Source organism: Aptenodytes patagonicus, chromosome 3 (assembly GCF_965638725.1).
Source record: "Aptenodytes patagonicus chromosome 3, bAptPat1.pri.cur, whole genome shotgun sequence".
Lineage (NCBI taxonomy): Eukaryota > Metazoa > Chordata > Aves > Sphenisciformes > Spheniscidae > Aptenodytes > Aptenodytes patagonicus.
In genome coordinates this window covers 112,380,078-112,403,285 of record NC_134951.1, presented here as the reverse complement: position 1 = coordinate 112,403,285, position 23,208 = coordinate 112,380,078, and the positions used below count along the sequence as shown (strand labels likewise).

The following is a 23,208-nucleotide window of genomic DNA, read 5'->3' as shown; positions in this document are numbered from 1 at the left end:
TAGATGCATCAAGTAACTCTAGCACAGAGTTTGATGTGAATAGTCTCACTTATAACATGTTCTCTTACACTGTTCACAGCTACGCACCCGGTTTCCACTATTTAATTAGCTACAACCTACATGTGATTGCATCATTTAAAAGTACACACACACACACACTCCCTCATCCTGCTATATAAAAAGTAACTGACAAGTATCCCAATGTTTTACCAGACTGCTCCTGTATCATGCTACAGAGAACATCTACTCCCTGCCAATCTCTGGTGACTTAAAGACAACATGGGATCAGTTTACTTCTCACTGTACTGTACTTTTGAATCTGCAGAGAAAACCCACTGCCTTTCTGAAATAAATCTGCAAACATCACATCCTCCATCCACAACAAGGAGCTGGAGGCCCAGCTCATCTCTTGGTCAAATCAACTTAGGTTCACTGCAATAGGGTTATGCTGACTTATAAAAGCAAAAGAGATGGTTTGAATGCTTGCAAATCACCTTTCCAAGTCATGGCTAGGGAAGAGTGTTCATTCAGATAGTCCCCACCCCTTCTTCCCCACAAGCACACAGACTCCTGCCCTCTACCGTGGGCCTAGCAGCTGCAGAACTGGGATTTCCTCTTATTAGGTGACAAGCTACTCGGGGCAGGGGCCATTTCTCTCCCAGGCTCAAGAACCCCATCACCAAGTGCAGCCTCTGGGCACTACCACAATGTATGCCATCCTATAACAGTAACAGTGTAACATCAGCACGAAGTAGGTGATCCCAATGACTCAGTCACTACGCTCCATGGTGTCACGCTGTGCGCCCATAGTGGTTGGCACCCAGCAGTCTCTTCTCAGAAGGGTTGTCTGAAGTGAAATAGGACTCACAATAAACACATTAATTAGCAAAACTTCAATTCATCAAGTCTGTGGTCATTAGGTCAAGTCTACTTGAGGGAAAGACTTCATAAGAGGTAAATTGCAGGGCTGAGCCCAGAGAGTCCAGTGTGCACAGAAAAGTTGATACGAGGCAGCGTTCCTCATCCTGGTACAGGCCTACAGCATTGCTTCAGGAATACAGTGTCATCAACATCCACTGTAAAGTAATGGGGAAAGTAGGTTGAACTCGTCCATCCCTGAGAGCACTCTGCAATAGTCACAACTGAACTGGACTATGGGGCATTGGAGATTTTCTGTTTCCAAAAGGAGCAGAAGCCATAATAAAGCACAAGACTTGGAAGCCTGAAGCTCCTTGTTGTTTTAACCTACTCTGTAAGTGATCAGGTAAAGGTACCTTTTTTAATGCTACAGAACAAAACACGCAGTGCCACTTGCAATGAAGGAGCCTGCATTTGTCAGTCAGGGAATGGGCTTTACCTCAGATTCCCGGAGATATATCCCTTTGCCATCTTGTGTTAAGTTGCGAAAGGCCTCTGCGGAAGAAATAAATGAGGATCGTTAACTTGATAGCCAAGAGATCAACACTAGCCAAGACACTCTCTCTCAGGAAAAACCTCAAAGGCAGAGTTTGTAGGCTATTCATAAGTGCATGTGAGCTTCTCCTTCTGTCACTGGAAGATCCCTGAGGGCTGGGACACAGGGAGCAGTTGAATAAAGTCAGGCATGTTACTGTCTGTCCATCCAGCTGTGAAATGTGGAAATGCAGGTGGTCCCAACCTCACCCACTACAGTTTTGAGACATGTGCGAAGTGTCTACAGCACAAGCTCACAGACTGAGAATCAGCTGTCTCATCATCACAACTGCAGTCCCACCAAAGGTATATTCCAAGGCTCTCTTCTTCCTGGAAAATGAGCAGTCTCTATCTATAATTTGCCTACCTCCTCCTACAAAAGGCTGGTGCAAACCTGCAGGGAGCTAAATCACTCTGATATGTACAACCTGGTTGTCTATAGAAAGCGACTGGTGGAAAGGTAAAGAGAAAGAGCTTGATTTCCTCTATATCTGTTCCTCGCTTTAAATTGATTACTCTCAGTCTATTCAGAAACCCAGTCCTAATTTTGACCTTGCCACTGCCAGCTGGAGCAGCATCAGAAGGGCCAAGGCTTAGCTGGGCAGCCCAGCTTGCCTGGCCAGCCACATAGTACCAGCCTCACCTCCCATGATCTCCACTCGAAGCATGAAGCACACAAAGCTCTCAAAGCTGATCTTCAAGTCAGGGTCACCATATCTGATTGCCATCAAATTACAGACTTCACTGCTGAGCGAAATGCCTTCATAAAAGGGAAAAAAAAAATTAGATGGCAACTCCCAGCAGTAGGCAGCTCAATGTTCACAGCTATGGGTGTGCACACAGCTGTGAGCATGCACAACTGAGTGGTCTTCAGCTCTTCTCTGACAGCTTGGTTTTTCAAACCTCCCTTAAGATTATCAAATATCACCCAGCCCAAACCAGACCCCATGTGGAGATATCTCCTCCAAACCTGAAAGGGTTCAGATCTGATCCCCTATACTCACAGTCCTGCCAGACTTGGAATAAAACACACATGGGCATCCTTTGCTCCTGAGTGAATGAGGGTAATAACAGCAGCTGTGTTTAAGAGCAATACTCCACAAGAGGGTAGGAAAGGAGATGAAAAAGAAAATCCAGAGGAAGCTCAAACAGAAAGCAGCAGTCCCAATGTCAAGCAGCATTTGTAAGGAATAAAAGTATTTTCTATTCATGGCCTGGGATTTTAGTTTGCTTTAGCAGAGGTCCACCTGGGTTTCTCACTGTGCTTTCACTGACTCAGATGAACTGGGTGAACCACGCACCAAAAAGAGGAGTGATATTTAAGCTGTAAACCTGTGAAAGAGGCTACAAGACTGAGCACAGTCTTGTAAGCCCCTACGCAAAGCTCAGTAACAGGAAGAGAGTATCTGGACCCATGTGTATGGTCTTCCATTTCTAGATCAAGCTTCAGACATTATATTAGTGAAGTCTGGTACCAGTATTGCCCCTGTGCAAGTCCCACACTTCCAGGTTCAGTCCCTGAGCTGTCATCTTCAGCAGAGGTAGCAATTTAATATGAGCTACATCTGGCCTCCCACATGTATCCGCACAACCCCACAGAGTCTTTTAAAATTAAATTAGCAATGAACAGGAAGGGATTTAAAACCTGGGTCTAAAATAGACAGACACTTCTGTTTCAGAGAACTATCACTATGAGACCACACTGGGGCAAAGATTAAGTAGCCCATCCCACAGCAAAATAATTTTCAGATATCTTTACCCAGCTAAAGAGGGAAGCAGAGATGGCTAAGACCATGCAGCCTATGATGTTTTCCACTCCTCCTGGGCTCCACCTACAATTCTCAAGACATTTCCCATCCCTGGGCTTTTTCCAGCCTTTATGAGGAAGAGGATGAGGCTTGCCAAGATGTGCTGTGGGCTCACCTGTCTCCTGTACAGCTGCATGTAGTTCCACAAGGTCAAGCTTTCCTGATCTGCTAGTGTCTCTTTTCTGGAAAACTTCCTGCAGGGGGGGAGAAATTTAAATGAAACAAAGCCCCCCAAAAACCAACAGACAACACCAAAGGGATTGTGAGCAGGGAGATATTGCAAGGGGACACAGAAATTATTGTTATACCAAATAGAAAAGCAGCCTTTTCCACAGGACTCTGAATTCCTGGATACTCAGTGTGCCAGACGCGTTCAGCTTTGTGGGAGAATTAAAGTCAGAACATCTCAACTAAACATCAGAGAGCGCCCATTACATAAAAAAACCCAAACAAACCAAAACCTCATAGCCACTCTAACATTCACACAATTATAATATGAGGATAATGATTTCTTAGCCCACGAGCCTATCTATAGGCTTGATCCTCCTCCCACTAAAGTCAATGGAAACCTGGCTGCTGATTTCAGAGGCGGCAGGAATCAACCCTTTCCCAAACCAATTCCATTCTGTCACAACTGAACTGTTATTATGGAGGGTGAGAAGTTCAATAAGCAGAACCATGTCCTGGTGGTAAAGAAATCACAGTAACACCCGGTCTGCCCTAAGAAATAATGCTCCAGTGAAGTATATGAGTCAGAAGTATCAATCACGTCAAGGATACATCCAGGAGTGCCAAGATACTCTGGCAGGCATCCAGACTGAAACTTAGGCAAAAACTCTGGAAATCTGGAGAGACAAAAAAAAAAAAGAAGGGAAAAAAAAAAAAAGATTGTTTTGAGGAGTCATTGAACATGTCTCAGAAAAATGGACTCTCCCAAAATTCCCCCTCACTTGAGAGGGCTCAGGCCCCAAAGCCTTTGTGAAACTTTACACCCACTTGAGAAGATGTATCATTTATGATGATAAAAATATGAGGCAACAGGATGGATTCTACTAGTCTCAGAAAATCCAATATGAGCTCCCTGCAGGCATGTAATACAGAATGAAATATGGTGTACTATCTCCAGCTATTAGAGAAAATGGAAGTAAAAGGACATCCAAAGCTGTAATCCCAAACAGAATTTACTGCATGACCTTGAGCAAAGTCACTTGACCTGAAGAGCTTTGGGGAGCAGCACTGCAGATTAATTGAAGCCCTTGTGCTAAGCATCTCTCTCTCTTTCACAGACACACTGCCAGCTCTGTTAATATAATTAAAATTACAGGCATCACTGAAAACATGATGCTGCATCAACACTTAGCATTCCTGGTTCATACATAAGTTACATGAAGAGTAACAGAAATAGACTCTAATCTCACTGCAAATCATGATTATAGATTGTCTGTAGACTTCCACTGAGCAAGGGACAGAACCATAACTCACCAATCCCTTCTCTGCAGAAAGTGAAGATGTTTTAATCTTTTAATAGCCCTGTTTAGTAAATATGAATCAAGTACTGTAAAGTTTCTAAATTAATGTCTTAAAATTGATAACTTATGAAAAATAAAGACTCTCTGTTCAACGTAGTCTTCTAAGTGCCTGGTGGATCACTTTGCAAAGACAGAAGAGCTATCCTTGTCCACCTTTGTAGAAAAGGGAACAATGACAAATTCAGCTTAAGTGGAAAAGGCATCATATCAGTCTTTTGTTCATCTTCTTTGTTGCCTATAATGGCTGGACGGTGTATTTTCTGTGTTGCACATCGGTTGTTACCAGTGAAGAAACTGGGAAGGAAAACTGGATTCATCATTATATCTGTAACTTAAATCTTCAGAGAAAACAGCCACTGCAATACCTCGCTGCTGCCCAGGTAGCATTATTTATAACTAGGGACCAAATTACAAGCTTGTGGAGTGCTCTGGACTGCCACTGGCAGAGTGGATGTCACAGTCCTCACGAGAGAGATTGCCTCAGGGCTCACCTGGTTCTCACAAACATGTTACACAGGCTACCTGCATCTCCATCCTGTCTCCCAAACACAAATAGAACAAGGAACAGCCCTATGTATGCATAGTGGGGAAGAGTAAATAGGAATAGCAGGCATGAACCAGGCACATCAAGGTAAAGACAAGACCCCCTTCTACTGCCTAACTGCCTACAGACCAAGCTAACTTTCTACACCTGCTAGCGGTGGTGCTGCCAAGACTGTGGCAGTGGCACAGGGTGAAATGAGATAGTTTCAGAATCAAGGCTGAGGTCAAGCTGGGTTTGGAGGTCAAATTCAGAGTCTGCATCCACACACAATATCTACACTTGCTCTTCCCCCTCATTCTTTCAGTTGTTGAAATTCAAACTAGATTAGCTTCGCTTACAAAATTTCTACCATGTTGATTCACACCCCAGCAAATCCTTTCTCTCTGGAAGTCTAACATGGCATCAGAAGAGCCAGTTCAGTCAGATTCAAGCCAGTTTCTCTTCCCAGAATTCAAGAAACAGATACAGTAGCTGAGGCATTTCTCTAAGAGGGTTTGTTTTACAGAAACATTATTTCTCAGCACTTACTTCTCCAAGATATATTATTCAGGATCCTCTGGAGCTGAACAGCATTTATTTCAGGATTCTGTGATATGGAAGAGAATTTTCATTTTTGTTTTTTAAAGTATTAAATCACTTTTCTCCCTCTTTTGTTTTCCCAGCATGTCCCATCTTCATTCTCTGCTTTTCTGGCCCCACTCCAGCCACCGTGAAAATCAATAGAAAAGACTCCCTTTGAATATGACAAGATTCTCAGCCTGCAAGAGCTGCAGTCTGCTCTGGGCGAAGTTCTCAGGGCTCCACACAGATCAATGCGGTAGCGCAGATTTACACTGAGTGAGGATCCAGACCATTAACCTTTCAGCCCTGGTGCCATCTGTTCTATCAAGCACACTGTCAAGGGACCCGCTTCAAATATTTCCCTTTTATAATTTACAAACAAAAAAAGATGGAAACTTTGGAATACTTCCTCCCCAAACTTATCAAAGCAGAGACTTCCCCTCCTCCTTGTTATACTAAAGTTTACAGGTTTTTTAGAAACTGTGATGTTTGGAGGATTTTTTTAAATGTCACTCTTCAAAAATAAAAACCTGTTTTCAGAACATTGAGGCATGCCAGGGTAATGCATTGAGAAATGGCAGTACTGCTCGCCTCTGTGCGTACTTGGACCTCCTGACAGCAAAGGACCAGCACCTCGCAATATGTGGCAATTTCTAGCAGATCTGAAAGCCACACCATTCTCAAAATCAAAATCTGAAACAAGTGGCAAAAAGTAAAAGCATTGCTTGTTTTTAGTAACAGCTTCCGTCAAAATATTGCTATCAAAAGTGCAGATGTGTTTTTGGGAAATTGTGTTTTCCAAATACAGGGTATGCTGCTAAATAAATGCAGCTACCTTTTCTGAAAGGTGAAACACTTGCATCCCTCACCATAGCTAGTGGGATCCCTGAAGGTCAACTCTGTCCCAAATCAGGCCAGAGACATCATTAAAAAAAATCTTTCACAATAAGGATCATATTTCACTAGGAAAATTAGTGAAAAAAGGAGGTGATGGGAGACCTGGTACTTACTTCACCTCTCAACGCAAGTTAGCTGCCATCAAACTGTGATGAAGGATGTATGAGACAAGTGTCAATATTTCAGGGGGTGTTCTCTAATAGGCGACTTTCCCCAATGAGTGTAAGAACACCCTAAAGGGTAGGATGGATCTACACAGCCCACCACTTTGTCCCCAATACAGGCAATAGGAATTAATGTTTAGGGAGAGCACGTGAACCTGGTCAGCTTCTGCAGCCTATTCTCCTGTTTCCCTGGCACCCACACCTGTCGGAAAAGGGATCTTAGAGGGTACATCCCTGCCTAGTGCTTTAGCATCTGTTTATGGACCTGCTGTCCATCAGTTTGCTAATACCTTTTGAGCCTGTTTTTCTGTCAAATCCACAATGTTCTGTGGAATTAAGTTCCAGGCATTCACACCCTGTTGTGTAGAGAAGCATGCATGTCTCAATGCTAACACATTCCTAAGCTTTGCAGTTAAATCTGCTGCATGGAATCAGCACTGTACACACAGCCCAACCTCCTGTGGCCCCTCTCTGTTCCCCGCGCTTCCACGTCCAGACCCCCCTTGAACATCCACATGCTTTTACTTTCAGGGCTACATAAGAGCTCTGGAGGAGCTTACCCTGGCAGCTCATGCACACACGTACCTGTTCAAAACGCTTTGTGAAGAAATCCTCCCAAATCTTGCCTTCATACCTATCAACAATTTCCTTTAAGATATTAAAAAAAAAAAAAAAAATCATTAACTCGAGGAAGAAAAATATTGCCATCCAAGACAGAGTTACTAAAGATGTTTCCCAGAACTGCACTCTCATCCCCTGCCCTTCTACCTTCTCCCCATCACTGCAATCAATGCTACATCACTAACGCAGCCCGCTGCTAAGATAGCTCCCCACCTCATAGAGATGCTATTTCTTTGAAAGAAATACTCGGATAACACTCAGTGGGGAGAAACATTTCCCTCCCACCAAGCTGTGCAACAACAAAGGATGGGGCTCACTCCATGCCAAGAAGAGAGAGAAGGATCTCTGTCCTCCTTTATACAGGAGAACAGAGGAGATGAAAGAAGGAAGGGCCCTGTTTATGCCAGGGGAACAGACTATGCTATAAACTCCCTTGCACAAGTTGCAGACGTGCATGCACTGCCCTTGAGCTCAGTTATTTTGAAAATAACCTATAGACTGCTGCATGGGAACAGTACTGCTCATGTCCCACGATGTCTTCAAAACTTTCAAGGCATAAAAGGAGCAGGGAGAAATGCGTGAATGGATCAGAAGTCTCCAAAAGCCATGAATAGGAAAGACTGCAGAGCACATAAGATGCTCTTGGGGCACACTAAAAGAAGTTTGCAAAAAGGCAACTAACAAAGGCATCTAAAAATTTGCCCATCCCCCACATTTGACTGCATCTGTCCACATGGTCCAAGGGACTCTGCCTGTAAACACAAGCTGCCCTTTCAAAAGTGCTGCAACACAAGCACTCAGATTCTCATTCAGCCTCTCTGTAGGGCAGAGCAACAGGAAAAACCCAACACCTGGAGCTGAAGACCAAACGACAGGCCTCCCACTCCCCTCATACTCACTCACCTTAGAGAGGGTGAAACTGGTGTTCCCACCCATTTCCCTGGAGATGTAAAAAAGCAGACACATTAAGGAGATATCCCAGAGTTGTGTGTTTGTCTCATCACAGGTGGCATCCCCCATCCCCAGAAGGGGCCCCAACCCACTGTTGCAGCATATGTATTTTTCCCCAGTGTTACAGCTGCAGTAAGGGAACCCCTCATGTCCACACAGCTCCCCAGGGGCTGCTGGCATTTGAAGTCTCCAAAGCACGATTTCTGCACAAGCAACCACCCTAGCACTGCCAGCAGTGTCTCCTGGCAAACTGATGGTGCATTAAAAACTGTTGTCCTTCTCCAGTCTCAAAGATGAGCATGCTGCAGGAATCCCTTGTGTGGGCCTAGGTCAATGCTTCTTGAAAGGATAAGGCCAAAAGCAGTGCTTCATCCACTGAGCATCCTGTGCTGGGAGAGACCCACAGCCAGCCTCTCCAAAAGAGATTGTGCTGCCTTTTGCATGGTGAAGTATTTATGCTGCCCCATTAGACTAGAAAGACCAGACCATCCCACCATGCCAGAGAATTAGGTGCTGGCAGAGAGGCGGCAGCATCTCACCGAAGAACATGCTTCCTGGAGAAGACCCGCAGGATGAATTCAGACTCCTGCTGAGGCTCCAGGGTGGATGGGACAATCACATAGACACCAGGCTCCAGGTGGAAGTCATGGGTCACTTCCCGCTCATCAAGGAAGACCTGGTGCTTGTTCACAGGCTGATGTCGAGTGAAGAAAGCTGGGGCCAGCTTTCTGTTGCTTTCCTGGTACTGTTAAGGGAAGAAACAGAAGAGAAATGTGTTCTGCACCAGCTGAAAAAACGGACAAAAGGCACAGGGAGAATTCACAGGCATGGCATAGACAGCCTGCCTTCACACCTCAGATTTTTTTACAGCACAAGCAGATAACAGGGCCCAAAGGACTCAGTCTCCTCCCGGGACGTGGTGGTTCTCATCATGCACCACGCCTGCCCAATACTAAAATGACAAAGAACAGGGCTTCCTGCAACATTATCAACAATATAATAGTACTTGCAAGGAACAGCAGCAAGCACTGGGAAGAGAAGTGGCTTCTGTCAACCTAAGCTACTGCAGAAGTCATTTCTATACTGGCAGAAATGCAGTATAGAAATATATATATATATTTATATATATATATAAATATAGGCAGGAACTGCTCTAGAGACGGCTCTTCACTAGCCAGAACATCCCTCCTATCCCATAGGTACCATGTACTAGGGATCTGGCAGTAGAGAATTTTTCAGAGCACCTGTGATCTGAGCATACTGCAGGAGCAACCTAATCCCTAGCCCTGACTCCATGCATGTGTCCTAGATCTGCCTGGCACTCTTGGCTCTTACAGATGTTTCGCTCTACAGGCACTTTTCTGCAATAGGAGAATGGATAAAGTGTTGATGCAGGCAACACTGAACTCATTTTTAATGCCACTGAGTGCCCAGTACACAAGCCAAATAAATAATCCTGCTAGCTAAGACCACTGTCACCTTCTGATCTTGGCTGTTCCTCAAAACATTTAGCCATTTTACTCTGCAGCCTCGTAGTGGAGATGCTATTCCTCTTCCTTTGCCAGTATTTTTCTTACTAATAGAGCAATCTTTTTTCTGAAGGGTTTGGGGTTACTCCTTCTCATGCCCCTTATGTTAAATTTAAAGTTTTTGTATTCCAGTTGATACTTTGTTGACTGTAGTTCCAATACCTTAGATGCTCCTGGCTTGCCATCTCTCTGTATTGATCTTGGCAACCGCTACAAACCTGAAATTGAAGTCCTGGCTGCCACCATTCCCCCTCGGGTGCAGCACAGCAGTGTGCTAGGGCCACACTCAGACCCCCTCTGCCAGGAAGTTTAACTCATTTGTAACCCTGATAGTGCCCAAAATATTTAAGTCAGGAAGGAGTGGCATCTTACCTCATGGTTATCATGCTGGAAATACAGTAACTGGGAACACAATTGTGCTGCCCTGACCATACATCCAAACTAGTTCTTTGTGAGCCCAAATTCAAAGGGACTCTCATTTAAGAGGTGTTCTGAGTAGTAACGGAGTGGAAGATATGCCCTTTCAAGATAAAAGGAGCTAAACCTTTCCCTGTTTTAAACAGCCCTCTAAGGTCAGGGCCAAAATTGGGACATACATCAGGGTTTAACTTCCAGGGCCCTTCCTGAGGTTCCAAAGGCTCCTGGCTAAAGAAAATGCTAGAAATACAGCTGGCCCAAGGAAGCCAAAAACACCTGTAACATCAGCTCCAGAGCATCCCAGCCAGGAAGGAACCTGCGCTCCCTAGGAGACCCCTGACTTGCATGGGACACAGGCTCTGTTCCTACCTCATTCCCAGACTGGGAGGCAGCAGAAAGGTGGCTCTGGCTCCCCTGAGAGCTGCAGCGAGTCCAGCTCAGATGCAGCCAAGAATTGGGACACCATCCCGCAATTGCAGGAGGGACAAAGTGCTGAATGGGTAAACACTGATGCCACTTCTAATACCTTTGAAGACCCAGTGCAGAAGCTGAACAACTAATGCCCCTTTTTAAGGCCACTGAGCCCTCCTCATATGGCTGCTCTTCAGAAGAGTCAGTAGATAGCTCTGCACTGATAGTGACTTACTGTGGTGCCTCACTGAACTCAAATACAGTTACTAGCTGTCAGCCAAGGAACAAAGGCAAACACAACATCTTCAGTGTTGTCGTAACAGCTGCACCAGCCCAGGTTCCCCCAGCAAACAGCCAGCAGCAGTGACAAGGGACTCACCTGTAGGTCCACCTGCAGGAAGAAACAAAACAGACCATCTGTCAGACAGGGACCTCTGGGTCTCACACAACGTAGCCATATCATTGCTGGGAAGCTGCTACATACGTTCAGCTGGGGTCTTCGCTTTCAGAAACCTCAGCCCCTCCACCTGAAAACCCTTCCCCACAGCCATCCCTCCGTAACTGTGCAAACTTACAGTTGCAACAAGAGCTGTGGCTCTGTTCAAGGGAGGAGACTGGCTCTGCATGGCACTCAGACAAGCAGACAATTGAGGGGGGAAACTCTCACCCCTTCTAGTGATATCCACTTACCCCTGGCTACACAGGGAACTAGCAGTATTCACACATGGGCAGCTGCCATGTCATACTAGGAACACTTCTCAAGCACAATTTTACCATGGTTCGAAATAACCTGAGGGCAGTGCTCTCCCTGCCCCAAAGCAAGGTGACTCCTGGCACCCTCCCCCAGCTCTTGCACGTACTCTCAGAGAAGGTAAAATAAAGCCCAGTGTGCTCTGAAGCAAGAGGCATTTCTCACTGCTCTGCAGGCTGACACACAGCATGTCGGAAAGGCAGCAAGTGGGGCACAGAGCCTGAGAGAGCCTAGCCCTGATGTGTGAGGAGACTGAGCACAGGCAAGGAAAAAAGAGAACAGATCACCCTGCGTGCAACAAAACTCTTGGTCTGCAAAGCTCTACAATTTACAGGGGCTGGAAGTTTTCCTATTTGGTGAAAGCAAGAAAGGCAAAGCAATTCTTCGCACCTTGTAGACTGAAAATCCAATGAAGAGGTGAGGAGCTCGGTTCCGGTGTTTGCTGCTGTGTTTCTGCATCAGGGATATAACCACATTGCAGGAACCCAGGCTTTTCTTACTGTCTCCAACTGGTAAAACATTCAGCCAGTACTGAGGGTTCATCCAAAAGGTGCCTAAGCAAAACAAGAAAAACATTTTGATCTCATTTTCCATCACAAAATTTGTTGCCAGCTTCCCACATGATGCCTGGCATCAGACTGAATAGATCACAGGTTGTCTGGACCTCCAGACCCCACAGGGATTTGATCTTAGGGTCCAGCTTACAAGTTTAGCTGTGCAACCACTATGTAAGACAAGAGGAAGGCCCAGGAACAAGGAACTACATTTCTGCTCACCTGCAACTAAAAGCTCATTTTGTTTATAAATGTATCACTATTCCCCTATCAGCTCTGGTGTATGAGCTAGCAGACTTCAGACCCCACCTGCTCTGCTTCCAGAAGGGCTGAACCTCTATGTTTCCCATTCATTTTACTTAAAATACCACTCCCTGGAGGTGCTGAGGATGCAAATTTTAACAGACAAGTTTAATGCCCCAAAGCAGCTCAGTGCTGGCAATTGATGCTAGGATCCTGCAGCTCATTTCATGCCATAAGCAGCCCACTGCCCTGTGTTTGCAAGTGATGCAGCTTCTGTCATAGCAGAAGCTAGTCAAAGTCCTTCAGCTGCTTATTTCTGATGTATGTGTTGAGGGTTAAGCAGGAAGACCATGTCTCTGTTGTCAATTTTTTGTTAACAGGTATAAGGTGCTGGTAACTGAGTCAGCAGAGCAATGGTACCCCAGAGTCATCCAAAAGAGCACCCCTCACCATTACAGAATCCCAGACTTCCTCCTGCTGTACTTCCTTTAACCCATCTCCCACTCTTCAGGGAGTACATCCACTTCTTCCCATCTTCCTGGCTCATCAGGTCTGGAGTTAATTTACAGATCGTCAGATCTACAAAATGAATCTTGAAATCTCGCAGAGACATCCTGGGAAAAGAGTGCCAAGAGACGTCTTGTCAGCAGTTTAGTTTAGTCCATATGGCTTATAAAAAGAAAAGAAAAGGGAGCAGGGAACTTCGAAGCCACACCATTCTGTGTTACATATGGTAATGCTCATATTTTACTAGGCAGTAAGGAAGACAGCGTCTGCTCCAACAGCAGCATCTAGCAGTAGCAAATGCATGACTAAAATTTCAGCAAAGGATAGCAGCACAGAGATTAAAATAATATTGCCACCAAGGGACTGCAGTGAAATGACACGGGCGACAACATTGCCACCTTGTGGCAGAAGCTGTGGAGAATCACGAACAAACAAGGCAAGCAAGAGCTTCCCAAAGCTATCTTAAAAATAAAAGGCAGGACAAAAGCTCCTGAAAGCTGCCCATGTCTCCAGCAGCCCTGGGAGACGTGGCAGTGTCCTGCTTCTCCCTCACTCCTGCCATTGAAGAACAGTGCACCTCTTCCGTGTCAGCACAGCTACTGCTTCTCACATCGTCAAGCAGAGGAGGAGAGCAAGAAAGCAAGCATGGGCTGTTACAAAGCAGATCACAAATGCCTTGACCTAAGCGGCAACGTGCTGCTTCATCTCTAGACACAGACCCAGAGCTACTGGCAGAGAGGGGAGAGGTGAGACTGTGCCATTACCAGAATTCTCCATCCTCCTTCTTTTTCCTCAGCAAAATCTTCTCTTTCGGGCTCAGCAGCTCCCATTTGTAAGAACTGAGGGCAAAAACATGAGGTGACTAACCAAATGTGGCCTCAAATTCAAGGCAGAGTACATCGCTTTCCCCTATAAAAAGAGGCCAAATCCCTGTCCCCACATATCTCCACATTTATCCCCCACTAAACACAGGCCCCCTATGCCTTCACCCATGGGAGACTCTCCACAAGCACTCTCGGTCCCATGAGATGTAGCTGAACGGCCCCAGTGTTCTCCAGCAGAAGCCAGAAATGCTCCATTTCCATCAGCCAGTCCATTCACTTGCACACACAGCTTCCAAGTACTTAAAATATAAAAATCCAGACCTGTTTTGTTGGTTAATTTTCTGTCAAAGGAGACATAATAGGAAGAGTGTTTGGCATAATGAATGAATGACTAGGACAGCGCAAGAGGCAGCTGGGAGTTGTTTAAAAGGCAGGCCTACAGTATGCTGCTCATTATGCTTTTCAACAGGAACAGCTAGTATGTTGTCATTATGTGACAGACACACATCAGAGAAGTTACTGCTCTGCAGACAAGGTGAAAGTCACTCACATACCCAACACCTCCCTGTGCTCTTCCCTCCTCCCTGTTCCCGAGCTTCAGCAAACAGAGTCTGTGCAGGGAATGAAGTGAAGCTTGGAAGGAAGGAACATGCTCCGCTTCAAAGAGGAACAGGACACAAGTCTACAGTTGCCTGCAGTCTAGAATGCAAATCACTGTCTTTCACGGATCCCAATCAAAAAATTCAGGCAGATGTAAATACAGGACCCATTTGCCTCACTAGTTGCTTCCTCTGATCTCATACCCAATTGTATTTCCCCAAACAGCCAGGACGGAGGACTCCTTCACAGCTACCCAACTCCAACACTTTGCAGCCTGTGGAGGACACTGCACGGTCCCTCCTGTGATAAAGGGCTGTGTGCCCTGAAACATGCTGTTTGTTTAGAGCCCCCTGCACAGCTATCTGTCACTTTGAATGCCATCCAGATCACAGCAACATGGTCAGCGCCTGACGTTTATATTATGTTTCCTCTGGCATTCAGTGAATGGAAAAGCAGAACTGAGCTTGTTGAAGCTGCATGTGTGAAGCGAGCCCCACTACGTGAGCACTATCTGCTGGAGAAATACAAATCTATCGAGTCATCGCTTTGACATGAGAGGGTCTGTGCAAGCAACTGTTACTTATCTTAATGCTGCTCTCAGCACTAATTCATGCCTGAAGATGGCAGCATCTTTCCTCCACGAAACCTTTCCTCCCACTCAGCATCAGACCTTCCCTTTTTTAAACTCACCTGTCACTCCAGTCTCCTTTCCATTCAATTTTTCCCCATGGATTTCTCAGTCTCACTAGGTTTTCTGGTCCATATTGACAGGTCACCTGCAAAAAACAGTAACACTGTGCTTACCAAGGTCTCAGCAGTTCTCATCTGGTTTATACCACTGTACTATGTCAGATATTAACAAAGATTTTGTTTGTTCTCATAGATGCCAGCAAGTACGATGATAAAAATCTATGAACATGCAACTCTGAATGCAGGCACAAAGAGATTAAGATGCTTTATCTTACCTTCTATAACTGAAACCAGAGACCTCATAGATGCCTAATTTGGAGGCTTGACCATAAATTCCTCTTCCTTTCCAACATCTGCTCATTTTGTGCTTATGTGGGGGCAGGATTGTACTACTGTGAAAGCTAAGTCCTACCCAGTGCAATGGCACAGCACAATACAGCCCATGGGGTGACCACATAGATTAGCGCCTCTATGGCACTAGGATGCCATGGTGGGAGAAAAGGCAGTCAGGCCAACTAGGGGCTTTGGCAGCATACAGCAGAACGGCCGACTTCACATCGGCTCCACATGCTCGGTCAATCCCTTACTCCTGCCTGGCTCTTCATCCCATCAGAGGAGCCAGACTGACAGACATGTCACTGATAAAGTCCATACCCAAAACCCTCCTGCTGCGTGTGGGAGACACAGGTGTGCATCATCCAGCTGACAGTATCTCTTCCAGCTTTCTTAGTATCTCTTGCTAGAGGTACTGAACGTGCTCTCACACACATCTATATCACATGTCCAAAGCCCCACAAAGTCCTTTGCCATCCTTGTCAACCTCCTTTTGAGGCTGGACAAGATAGTCATCCATCAGTCCAGGAAGAGAAAGCTCGACCTTTCTCCCACTCTTTGGGACCTATTATTTTACTGTCCCTTACCTCTAGACAAATATCTTTAGGGGACTCCCAATGATACTTCTGCAGATCCACCTGCACTCTCTGCACAGGAGCCCAGTTTGGTTCCCTTACTTTAGCCTTGACTCACATTTCCATCTGTGGTTTTTCATGTTTTGGCCCTTGTATTCCATTATCTTTACTTCTCTATAGCCTCTCCTCTGACTTCAGAGGAAGGCTTTTTATGCCAAGTAGGTTTCAGTGCATCCTCCCAGCATCCCCAAAGGCCAGTCCTTTCGTCTTTAACAGCTAAGATACATTTGTAGGTGATGCTCTCAGCAGAGCCCTACGAATCATTCCCACCTTTAGAGATATGCTGATCTATAACCATTGTCCTTTACATCAAGGTCACAATACTAAAATGGACACTTGAAAGTGAATCTTTACAAAGCACACAGTCTCTTTTAGCCTTAGGCTAAGAGAAGAGCACTGGGGGAGGAGATAACATAGTTGCCCTGATTGATGGTTGAACCTATGACTGCTATAAAAATTGCTGACATCCAAACAAACCTGGTCCCAGGACATTAGGGCTAGTCTTACCTTTCTAATACCAGTTACTGTGTAGGCATGGCCAGCAACAAGCCCATTCCTCAAGACCTTTGTTGCCTGTATACAAGGAAGAGAAACAGAAGGAAAAGAAACATTTTATTCTATCCCTACTTATACAGCGGACTCATACCAATAGCAGGGACCTGTACCTGTGTAAGCAATGACTCTCAAAGCAAATGGAGAATGGTTTGAACTGAAATAAAAAAATTAAGTCTAAGCTCCTAACAGCCATATTTTGTAGTATGCTTGGAATTGGAAGGTTGATTGGGAAGGTCCCTTCATAAATTGTGGATCTTTGGCTAGACACCATCTCACTCTTTAAAAGTCCAGGAGGTTAGGTTTTGATTTTCAGAAGAGTAGGGTTTCCCAACAGCTGAAGTGTTAGCATAAGGCTTAGAAGCCAACATTTGAATTCATGTTCTGAACTACACACCTCTCTATATCTTAGCTATAAGCTTATTCCATGAGTCTCTGTGCCTCACTGCACCATCTGTAAAAATGGAAAATTTATTTAACAAAATGGGAAAATGCAGTAGGTCCTTATTTAATAGAGGTTCTTTGATAGATAAACCAGTTCCTAAACATAACAACAGGGAGCTGACAGCAGCAGGGAATCAATCCATATGCAAAGTTTAACATTAAGAATGTGATTTCTACAGAGAGTCACGTGTGGCAGCTTTGATACTTTTTGAGTCACAATGACTAGCTGAGCAAAGGGAAACAGGTCTGGAAAGGCTTTTAGCTGTGAAGCCATTTGATGTCACTCCAAGTCTCACCCCTAAATGTGTCTGACAGCCCATGAGAGATCTGGTGTAGGTTGCTCTTGTCATGATATCCCACAGATCAGGAGGAGCTGCTGCAAGCTTGATCCTTATATTAACACCACCTGTAAAATCCACCAAAGCTTCTGAAACTTGCCCAATCTGCAGATCTTCATAGGAGCCGTAGAGTCTAGCAAAAAAGACATCAATATATTCTTGGTGTTATAGTCACAGGTGATAGATTGAGAACAGCGTGCCAATGAAAACATACAATAAAGGTTTGCAAAAGCAAAAGGAAGGCTGTAATTCATGTTTAATTTTAGGGGAATCTTTGGCATTTAGGAAGTGGGGAATCTAGCAAATTGCCTCCAAGGTTGGCCATAGTCTGAAAGGGACTCTTCACTCACTGTCATCCCTCACTGCACAGTAGTGAGAATATGCCCATCACTACTTCTTTGATAACTCTGCCTTAGTGAATGTTGCCTGAATTTATCACCAGACACTGTGCTGTATCTAAGATATAGTGCCTTGAGGGGCACACTGTCTTGAGAGCTCAGTCTCCAATCTGATTTTCTTTACCATTGCAGTGCAACTTTCTCCAGTCTTTTTGTTCTAACGCTAACACCAAATGAAAATAACTGAACTTTCTCTCCTTTGCTGTGATCTTTCTCTCAATGTTAACTACGATTTTTCCTTGCTCTGCAGAGATTATTTCAGCCCAATATTAACAAACTCCATCAGTTATGCCTTGTTACATTCTCTTAGTCCTGATAAACCACTCTAGACAAAACACTCTGGAGAGAAGCCAGCATTCTCACCGTGCCATGCGACTTATTGAATGCCTCTGCTTTAGGGGACCCCAGAGTGGGAACTTCTACCAAAACCAAAGTACAATGCTTCAGCAGACCCCCAAAACGAAACTCCTTGGAGGTTTTTCAAACCGATAATACATCAAAGGAGGCATCAGAAATCATTCACCTTTGAAAACCCCTATCTGTGGCCTTCCGCTCCTCTGCAGTATTTACAAGGAAGGTATCATCCTAGCCAATACACTCCAAACAGCGATAACACTCAGAGGACAACCCCCCAGAATAGGTCTGTTTTCACGCCTACTCCTAAACCCTTGGATTTAAACTCAAGGGCCTGGATTCATAACAGCTACTGCAGTGGCAGCTTTTATTGTATGATAATAGAAAGATGAGAACCATTTACTACACTCCAAATGTGGCAAGGCCTAGGAGATGCATTTATAAACAAGAACAAACTGCGTAGGCACCAACCAACATATTTTAGAGAGACTATTTGCATAACTTGGAATGAGTCACTTACTTAGCATATGCCTTCTCCAGAAGGGCTCCCCAGAACACGTTCTTATAGACTGAGGAAACAAAGACCAGCTCCCCCGCCTCGTTCACCGGCAGGCGATCATCAACCACCACGTCAACCCATTTACCGAAGTGCCAGAACTGTCAGAGGAAAAGAATGAGCTGCTGTTTTCCTTGGAAGGGACCTCCCCTTGGAACAACAGGAAAGGCAAGATAACGTAGCTGTGGGCACAGGATGAGCCGCCTTGGGGGGGCTGCTTGGGGTCAGTGAGATGTGCTGACTCACCCACAGAGCCAATTCCTCAGCCCCACCCCGCCAAAGGAGAAAACAAAGCCTGTATCAGGTGTAAAAGGATTAAGCAGAGAAATTTGGCACAGTTGGGCTTCTGGGGAAGGAGTTCCTAATTACAAGGTAGCAGAGTTGCAGCAAGAGCTGGGCAAAGGGGTAGAAGGTTGGAGCAGATGTGCTCAAGCCCTGCTGACTGTTGCTACTGTGTAGGAGGACTTTTGTCTGGATTAAAATATGGGTAGGGCACAGCTGGAGAGAAGGGCCAAGCGGAGGTATATCCTCAGACTGGCTTGTAGTGGGTCCACTGCCTGCACTGCTTCGTGGGAGGGGTGATGGGCTACCCTCCAGGCCGGGATACCCTCTGGCCACTTGCCCCTGGCCAAGGGGAACCACGTACAAATTATCTAAGGGTGTGACACAAAACGTGACAGAAGATTTCTGAAGACCTCCCCATACTCTGGGGGAGCAGATGTACCCGGAAGTGGAAAATGCCGGCATATTTCCTCTCAAAGCTCTGATTTTGTGGCACGACTGCAGCCAAGATGTCCTGGTGGAACGTCAGGGCTTCCAGGGCCGCCAGGAACCAGCAGTTCTCTGCGCCAAGACAAACGGACACATGCAGTTGGCTGAAAAGCAAGAGTTGTCAGCCAAGTTCAGGAACACCACCAAGATCCTAGCAGAAGAGCTGTTGTGCTGATGTCTTTACAATTATAACAAATCATACACAGAAAATGAGATGATCCAGACGTGTGCTGTATTTAACCAAACCACAATTGGTTTATAATTGTTCTCTCATGAGTTTTTCATTTGGATACTGTTTGGTTAAATAAGAAATTTAGCAAGAAATAGCTCTCAATGGAAACATTCCTGTTTTTTACTGACATTGCCTGGTTTTTTTCTGTTCTCTGTAAAGGCACACTATTAAAAAAAAACTTTTCCCCTTTTCTTTGAAAACATTAATTTTTCAGAAGAGAAAAATCATTTCCAATGGGTCTCACATGCAAGACTGTACTTATCAGACTTTGTGTTTAAGGGCTTAAAGCACTTAAAAATTAATTTAGTACCACCCCTACCTGTTTTGCAGATGACAATATATCCTTTTACTTTAGGTAACACGGGCATAAAAATGATTTTTCTAACTGCAAAGCTGGGAAGAGAACACACTCACACTAAGCCTTAGATACAAGGATAGTAGAAGTCTCAGATTTTTCCTGCTTCTGTGGTCTCTGTTCAATTGTCAAGCAGCAACATTACAGACCAGTAAGAGCACAGGATCACTCCCTATTGCAGTACTAGCATGCACAGAAGCAACACAGAGAATGATGATTTCAGCTGGTGGAGACACCTGTCACCCGTCAAATCCCACCTTGAAGCTTGCCAAGTTTTTTACTGAGCCTATCCCATCTTAATGATTGCTTCATCCACACCTTGCCAAGTGAAGAGATAAGGATATGCGCACCTTCTATTCCTATGCCAAGTTTTATACAGTCAAAATTCCACTCAAAACGTTAACTTGTATAAGAATACTTAGACATTTATACAAAGGAGTTTCCTTACCCACCAATCCTTGGCAGAGATCAAGTTGCTTTCTGTTTGCAGCATAAAATACTGGACTTCTGTGCAAAGCCTGGGAAGCACACAACCAAAAAGAAAAGAGGGAGAGAGTCAAGTCAGTAATAGGAGCTGGTTTAGCTTGAAGTCAAGGACTTTCTGTGTGCAGAGCTGCAATCTTGTAAGATCGGAAATCCAGTGAGTTCCTAGTCTAGGATGTAAAAACCTCATGGATATGTGACACAAAACACTCCCTCTGCCTGTTCAAAGCTTTCAAAATACTTGAGTCCCTTTGTCCCGGAAGACATTGTTCTGGTTCAGGTATAACTCTAGTGTTATCATGTGCTCTGGCTAACCTGACACAAGCCTGGGCATGCATTTGTGCTTGGTCTACATTGAATTTGGTCTCCAACATAAGCCACTGGTGCTCAGATGCATCACCATGGGTGTCCACAAACACCTCGCTGCGAAGACAACCCTTCAGAGCTGCCAGCCCTGCTCCTCCATAATTACGGACAACTTTCAGCCAAAAGAGGCTACAATGGCAGAGCATAACTGTTCAAACTTTCAGCTAACCTGGCTGATGTCTCCACGATTTGACTGACAATCGAGCTACAGACTAACTGATGGCTGCTACAGAAGTTCCTGTTGCTGTGACAAGAATGGGTCTATGAATAATCGTTCAGAGAGAAATTATGTTGTTATTTTTTCCTCTCACAAGTGCCTCTGGGGTCAAATTAATAACCTAAGTGTCAAACTTATGTTTCACTCTAATGACCCACAAATTGCTCAAGCTAATTTTCACACTGTTGGCTTCCCCTTCAGGCAGTAGCAGAGAAACAGCAAACCCCCAGAAGGCAGTTACAGTAATTACACACCAACCCCTATCCTTGGTGAATTTGGGTGTTCAGTTTGCAGGCCATCAGTCATAGATGCAGCAAGCTACAAGCCTGGAGGCTGAATGGCAGAATCTCAGTTTCCTCTGCAGCACTGGGACTAAAGGATGCACAGCATCCATCCTCGGAGAGCCTTTGCTGGCCTAAGTTTGGCATTCAGAGCAAATGGCAGCCGCCTTCATGAGGCAATTTTAGAGGAGCAGAATGGTGGACTGAGAAGACAGAGGAAGTTTGAAGTCCATTCCAATGTCTCTGGGGTGGAGGGACACCTGAAGGGCTTTGTAGAGGCCAGGACTCACGTTGACCTTTCCCTCCTCAAATACCTCTATGCTGATGTAGCTGCCTCAGCCGCAGTGCCCGGCACAACCCAGCTCAGGCCCCTGAGGGCTGCACTCCCTCCGTCTGCAGATCCTGACTTAACACAAACCATCTGAGAGACCAAACTGCATTTGAAACTCTGAGAACCAGGGCTGCTATTCCCAAGCTCTCCTGCACAATTTGCAAAGGTGCCTTTACTTTCCCAGTGATTTTCATGAGTTTTGCAAAAACTCAGCCCTTCTAAGAAATTGGTTAAATCTGACAAGATATGACAGCTAGAAAATAACTTAGCTAGGAGATACAGGTAATAGCAGAATTCCCTTACAGACACGGTAACATAAGGAGTCAGTGCTACTGAAATTTTCAGATAGTTCTATACATTGCTTTCAGGAAGATCTGATTGTCAGTATGTTGCTCAGTGGCTCAGTAAGAACAAAACTGCCATTGCAAGTAACAGGCCAGAGCTAACAGGCCTTATCTAACTGTGCCAGTCCCCTGTCCTGGCCTCCTAGACTTTTTATCCTTTTGTTATGAGAACTTGATCTGTGACCAGGGCTCGGTACCAGGTGGCTCTTGTTGTGATGTTCAGTTTAAGCATGGGATACCAGCAAAGGCCTTGGAAATATGGGCACAAGTAGCAAACAGAGGTCCCAGAACTAAAAACAACTCATTGATTGATGGTCAATTACTGATCGTGGCAGAAGCTCAACCTTGAGAGCTGTGAAAAGACTGCTCTAAGTACAATAAAGAATAGACTAAACAGTTAAGCAGGAAACAAACAGCCCAGCAAGAGGATAAAGCACCTGCCGCTGCTGGTGAAAGTAGCAGCCTCCAGCATCACAATGGTATGTTGCCCGTGGGAGAGGGGTCAAAGGCTAAGGACTGTCTAGAAACTTGGAAATCTTCTAAAAGGTCAAGATCTTGAATTGTGGGGAGAGGGATCATCACCATGAGAACTGTCATCACGGAATCATGGTGGGATCATCAGAGCTGTGAGCTTCAAGGATACCAGCTCCCCCTGCTCCCTTCACCTGCTCTCCCTGCCTGCTCTGAGCATTACTGGGTATAAACTGAACGAGGCTGGTTATGATTTTGGGCAACAAATGCTTCAAAGGCAATCAGGAAACTCCATGTACCCCAGCTTCCAAAGTGACAGCTGATACAATAAGTGTAATCTCTGGAGGCATTAAGGCACACCTAAATTAAAGTCTAAGAGTAGTCTGCTCAGTGCTAACACTATTTGCTGGCTATCAGCTGTAATCATCCGCTTACATGAGATTTTTCACTGGAAGTCACTTACATGTGGCCTCTTCCACTGTAAATTTTGGGGTAGTTTCTTTAGCAGTGCTCCCGTTCCAATAGAGCTGATGTGAGCAGGGAAGTTGTCATCTGTGAACAGGCATTTGTTCTTCAAGCACGTCTCCAGCAAGGCCTGGTAGTTCTGCTGGATGGGTGGGGTGTGTTTTTGAAAGATACTCCTGCGTAAAGGCACAGGTGACTTCTTTTTTTTCAAGCACTGCAGAAAAGGCAT

At 45.1% G+C, this 23,208-nt stretch overlaps 1 protein-coding gene across 1 annotated transcript; it reads right to left on the bottom strand.

Moving 5' to 3' along the window:
- Nucleotides 1–570: 570 nt before the first annotated feature.
- CAPN14 (calpain 14) lies at nt 571–23,208 on the bottom strand. Its single transcript, XM_076334702.1, has 20 exons — nt 22,978–23,208; nt 20,470–20,539; nt 19,388–19,506; nt 18,628–18,764; nt 17,314–17,488; nt 16,529–16,594; nt 15,054–15,139; nt 13,704–13,778; nt 12,883–13,046; nt 12,014–12,189; nt 9,067–9,272; nt 8,480–8,516; nt 7,541–7,603; nt 5,862–5,919; nt 4,041–4,105; nt 3,569–3,637; nt 3,376–3,454; nt 2,096–2,212; nt 1,358–1,413; nt 571–1,076 (listed from the first exon to the last, which is right to left on the bottom strand). Exons 1-20 carry the CDS (start codon nt 23,206–23,208, stop codon nt 1,050–1,052), a joined length of 2,076 nt encoding a protein of 691 aa, XP_076190817.1. The 3' UTR covers nt 571–1,049.

Bases quoted from the DNA above. Each gene is read 5' to 3' on its own strand.
- CAPN14 (XM_076334702.1), bottom strand. From the start codon at position 23,208: ATGCCTTTTCTGCAGTGCTTGAAAAAAAAGAAGTCACCTGTGCCTTTA. The intron at 16,595-17,313 runs GTGAGACTTGGA...CCTTGTATACAG, and splicing joins GCTGTCAGACACATTTAGGG to GCAACAAAGGTCTTGAGGAA. The intron at 12,190-12,882 runs GTGAGGGGTGCT...TGTTTTGCTTAG, and splicing joins AAGTCTGGGATTCTGTAATG to GCACCTTTTGGATGAACCCT.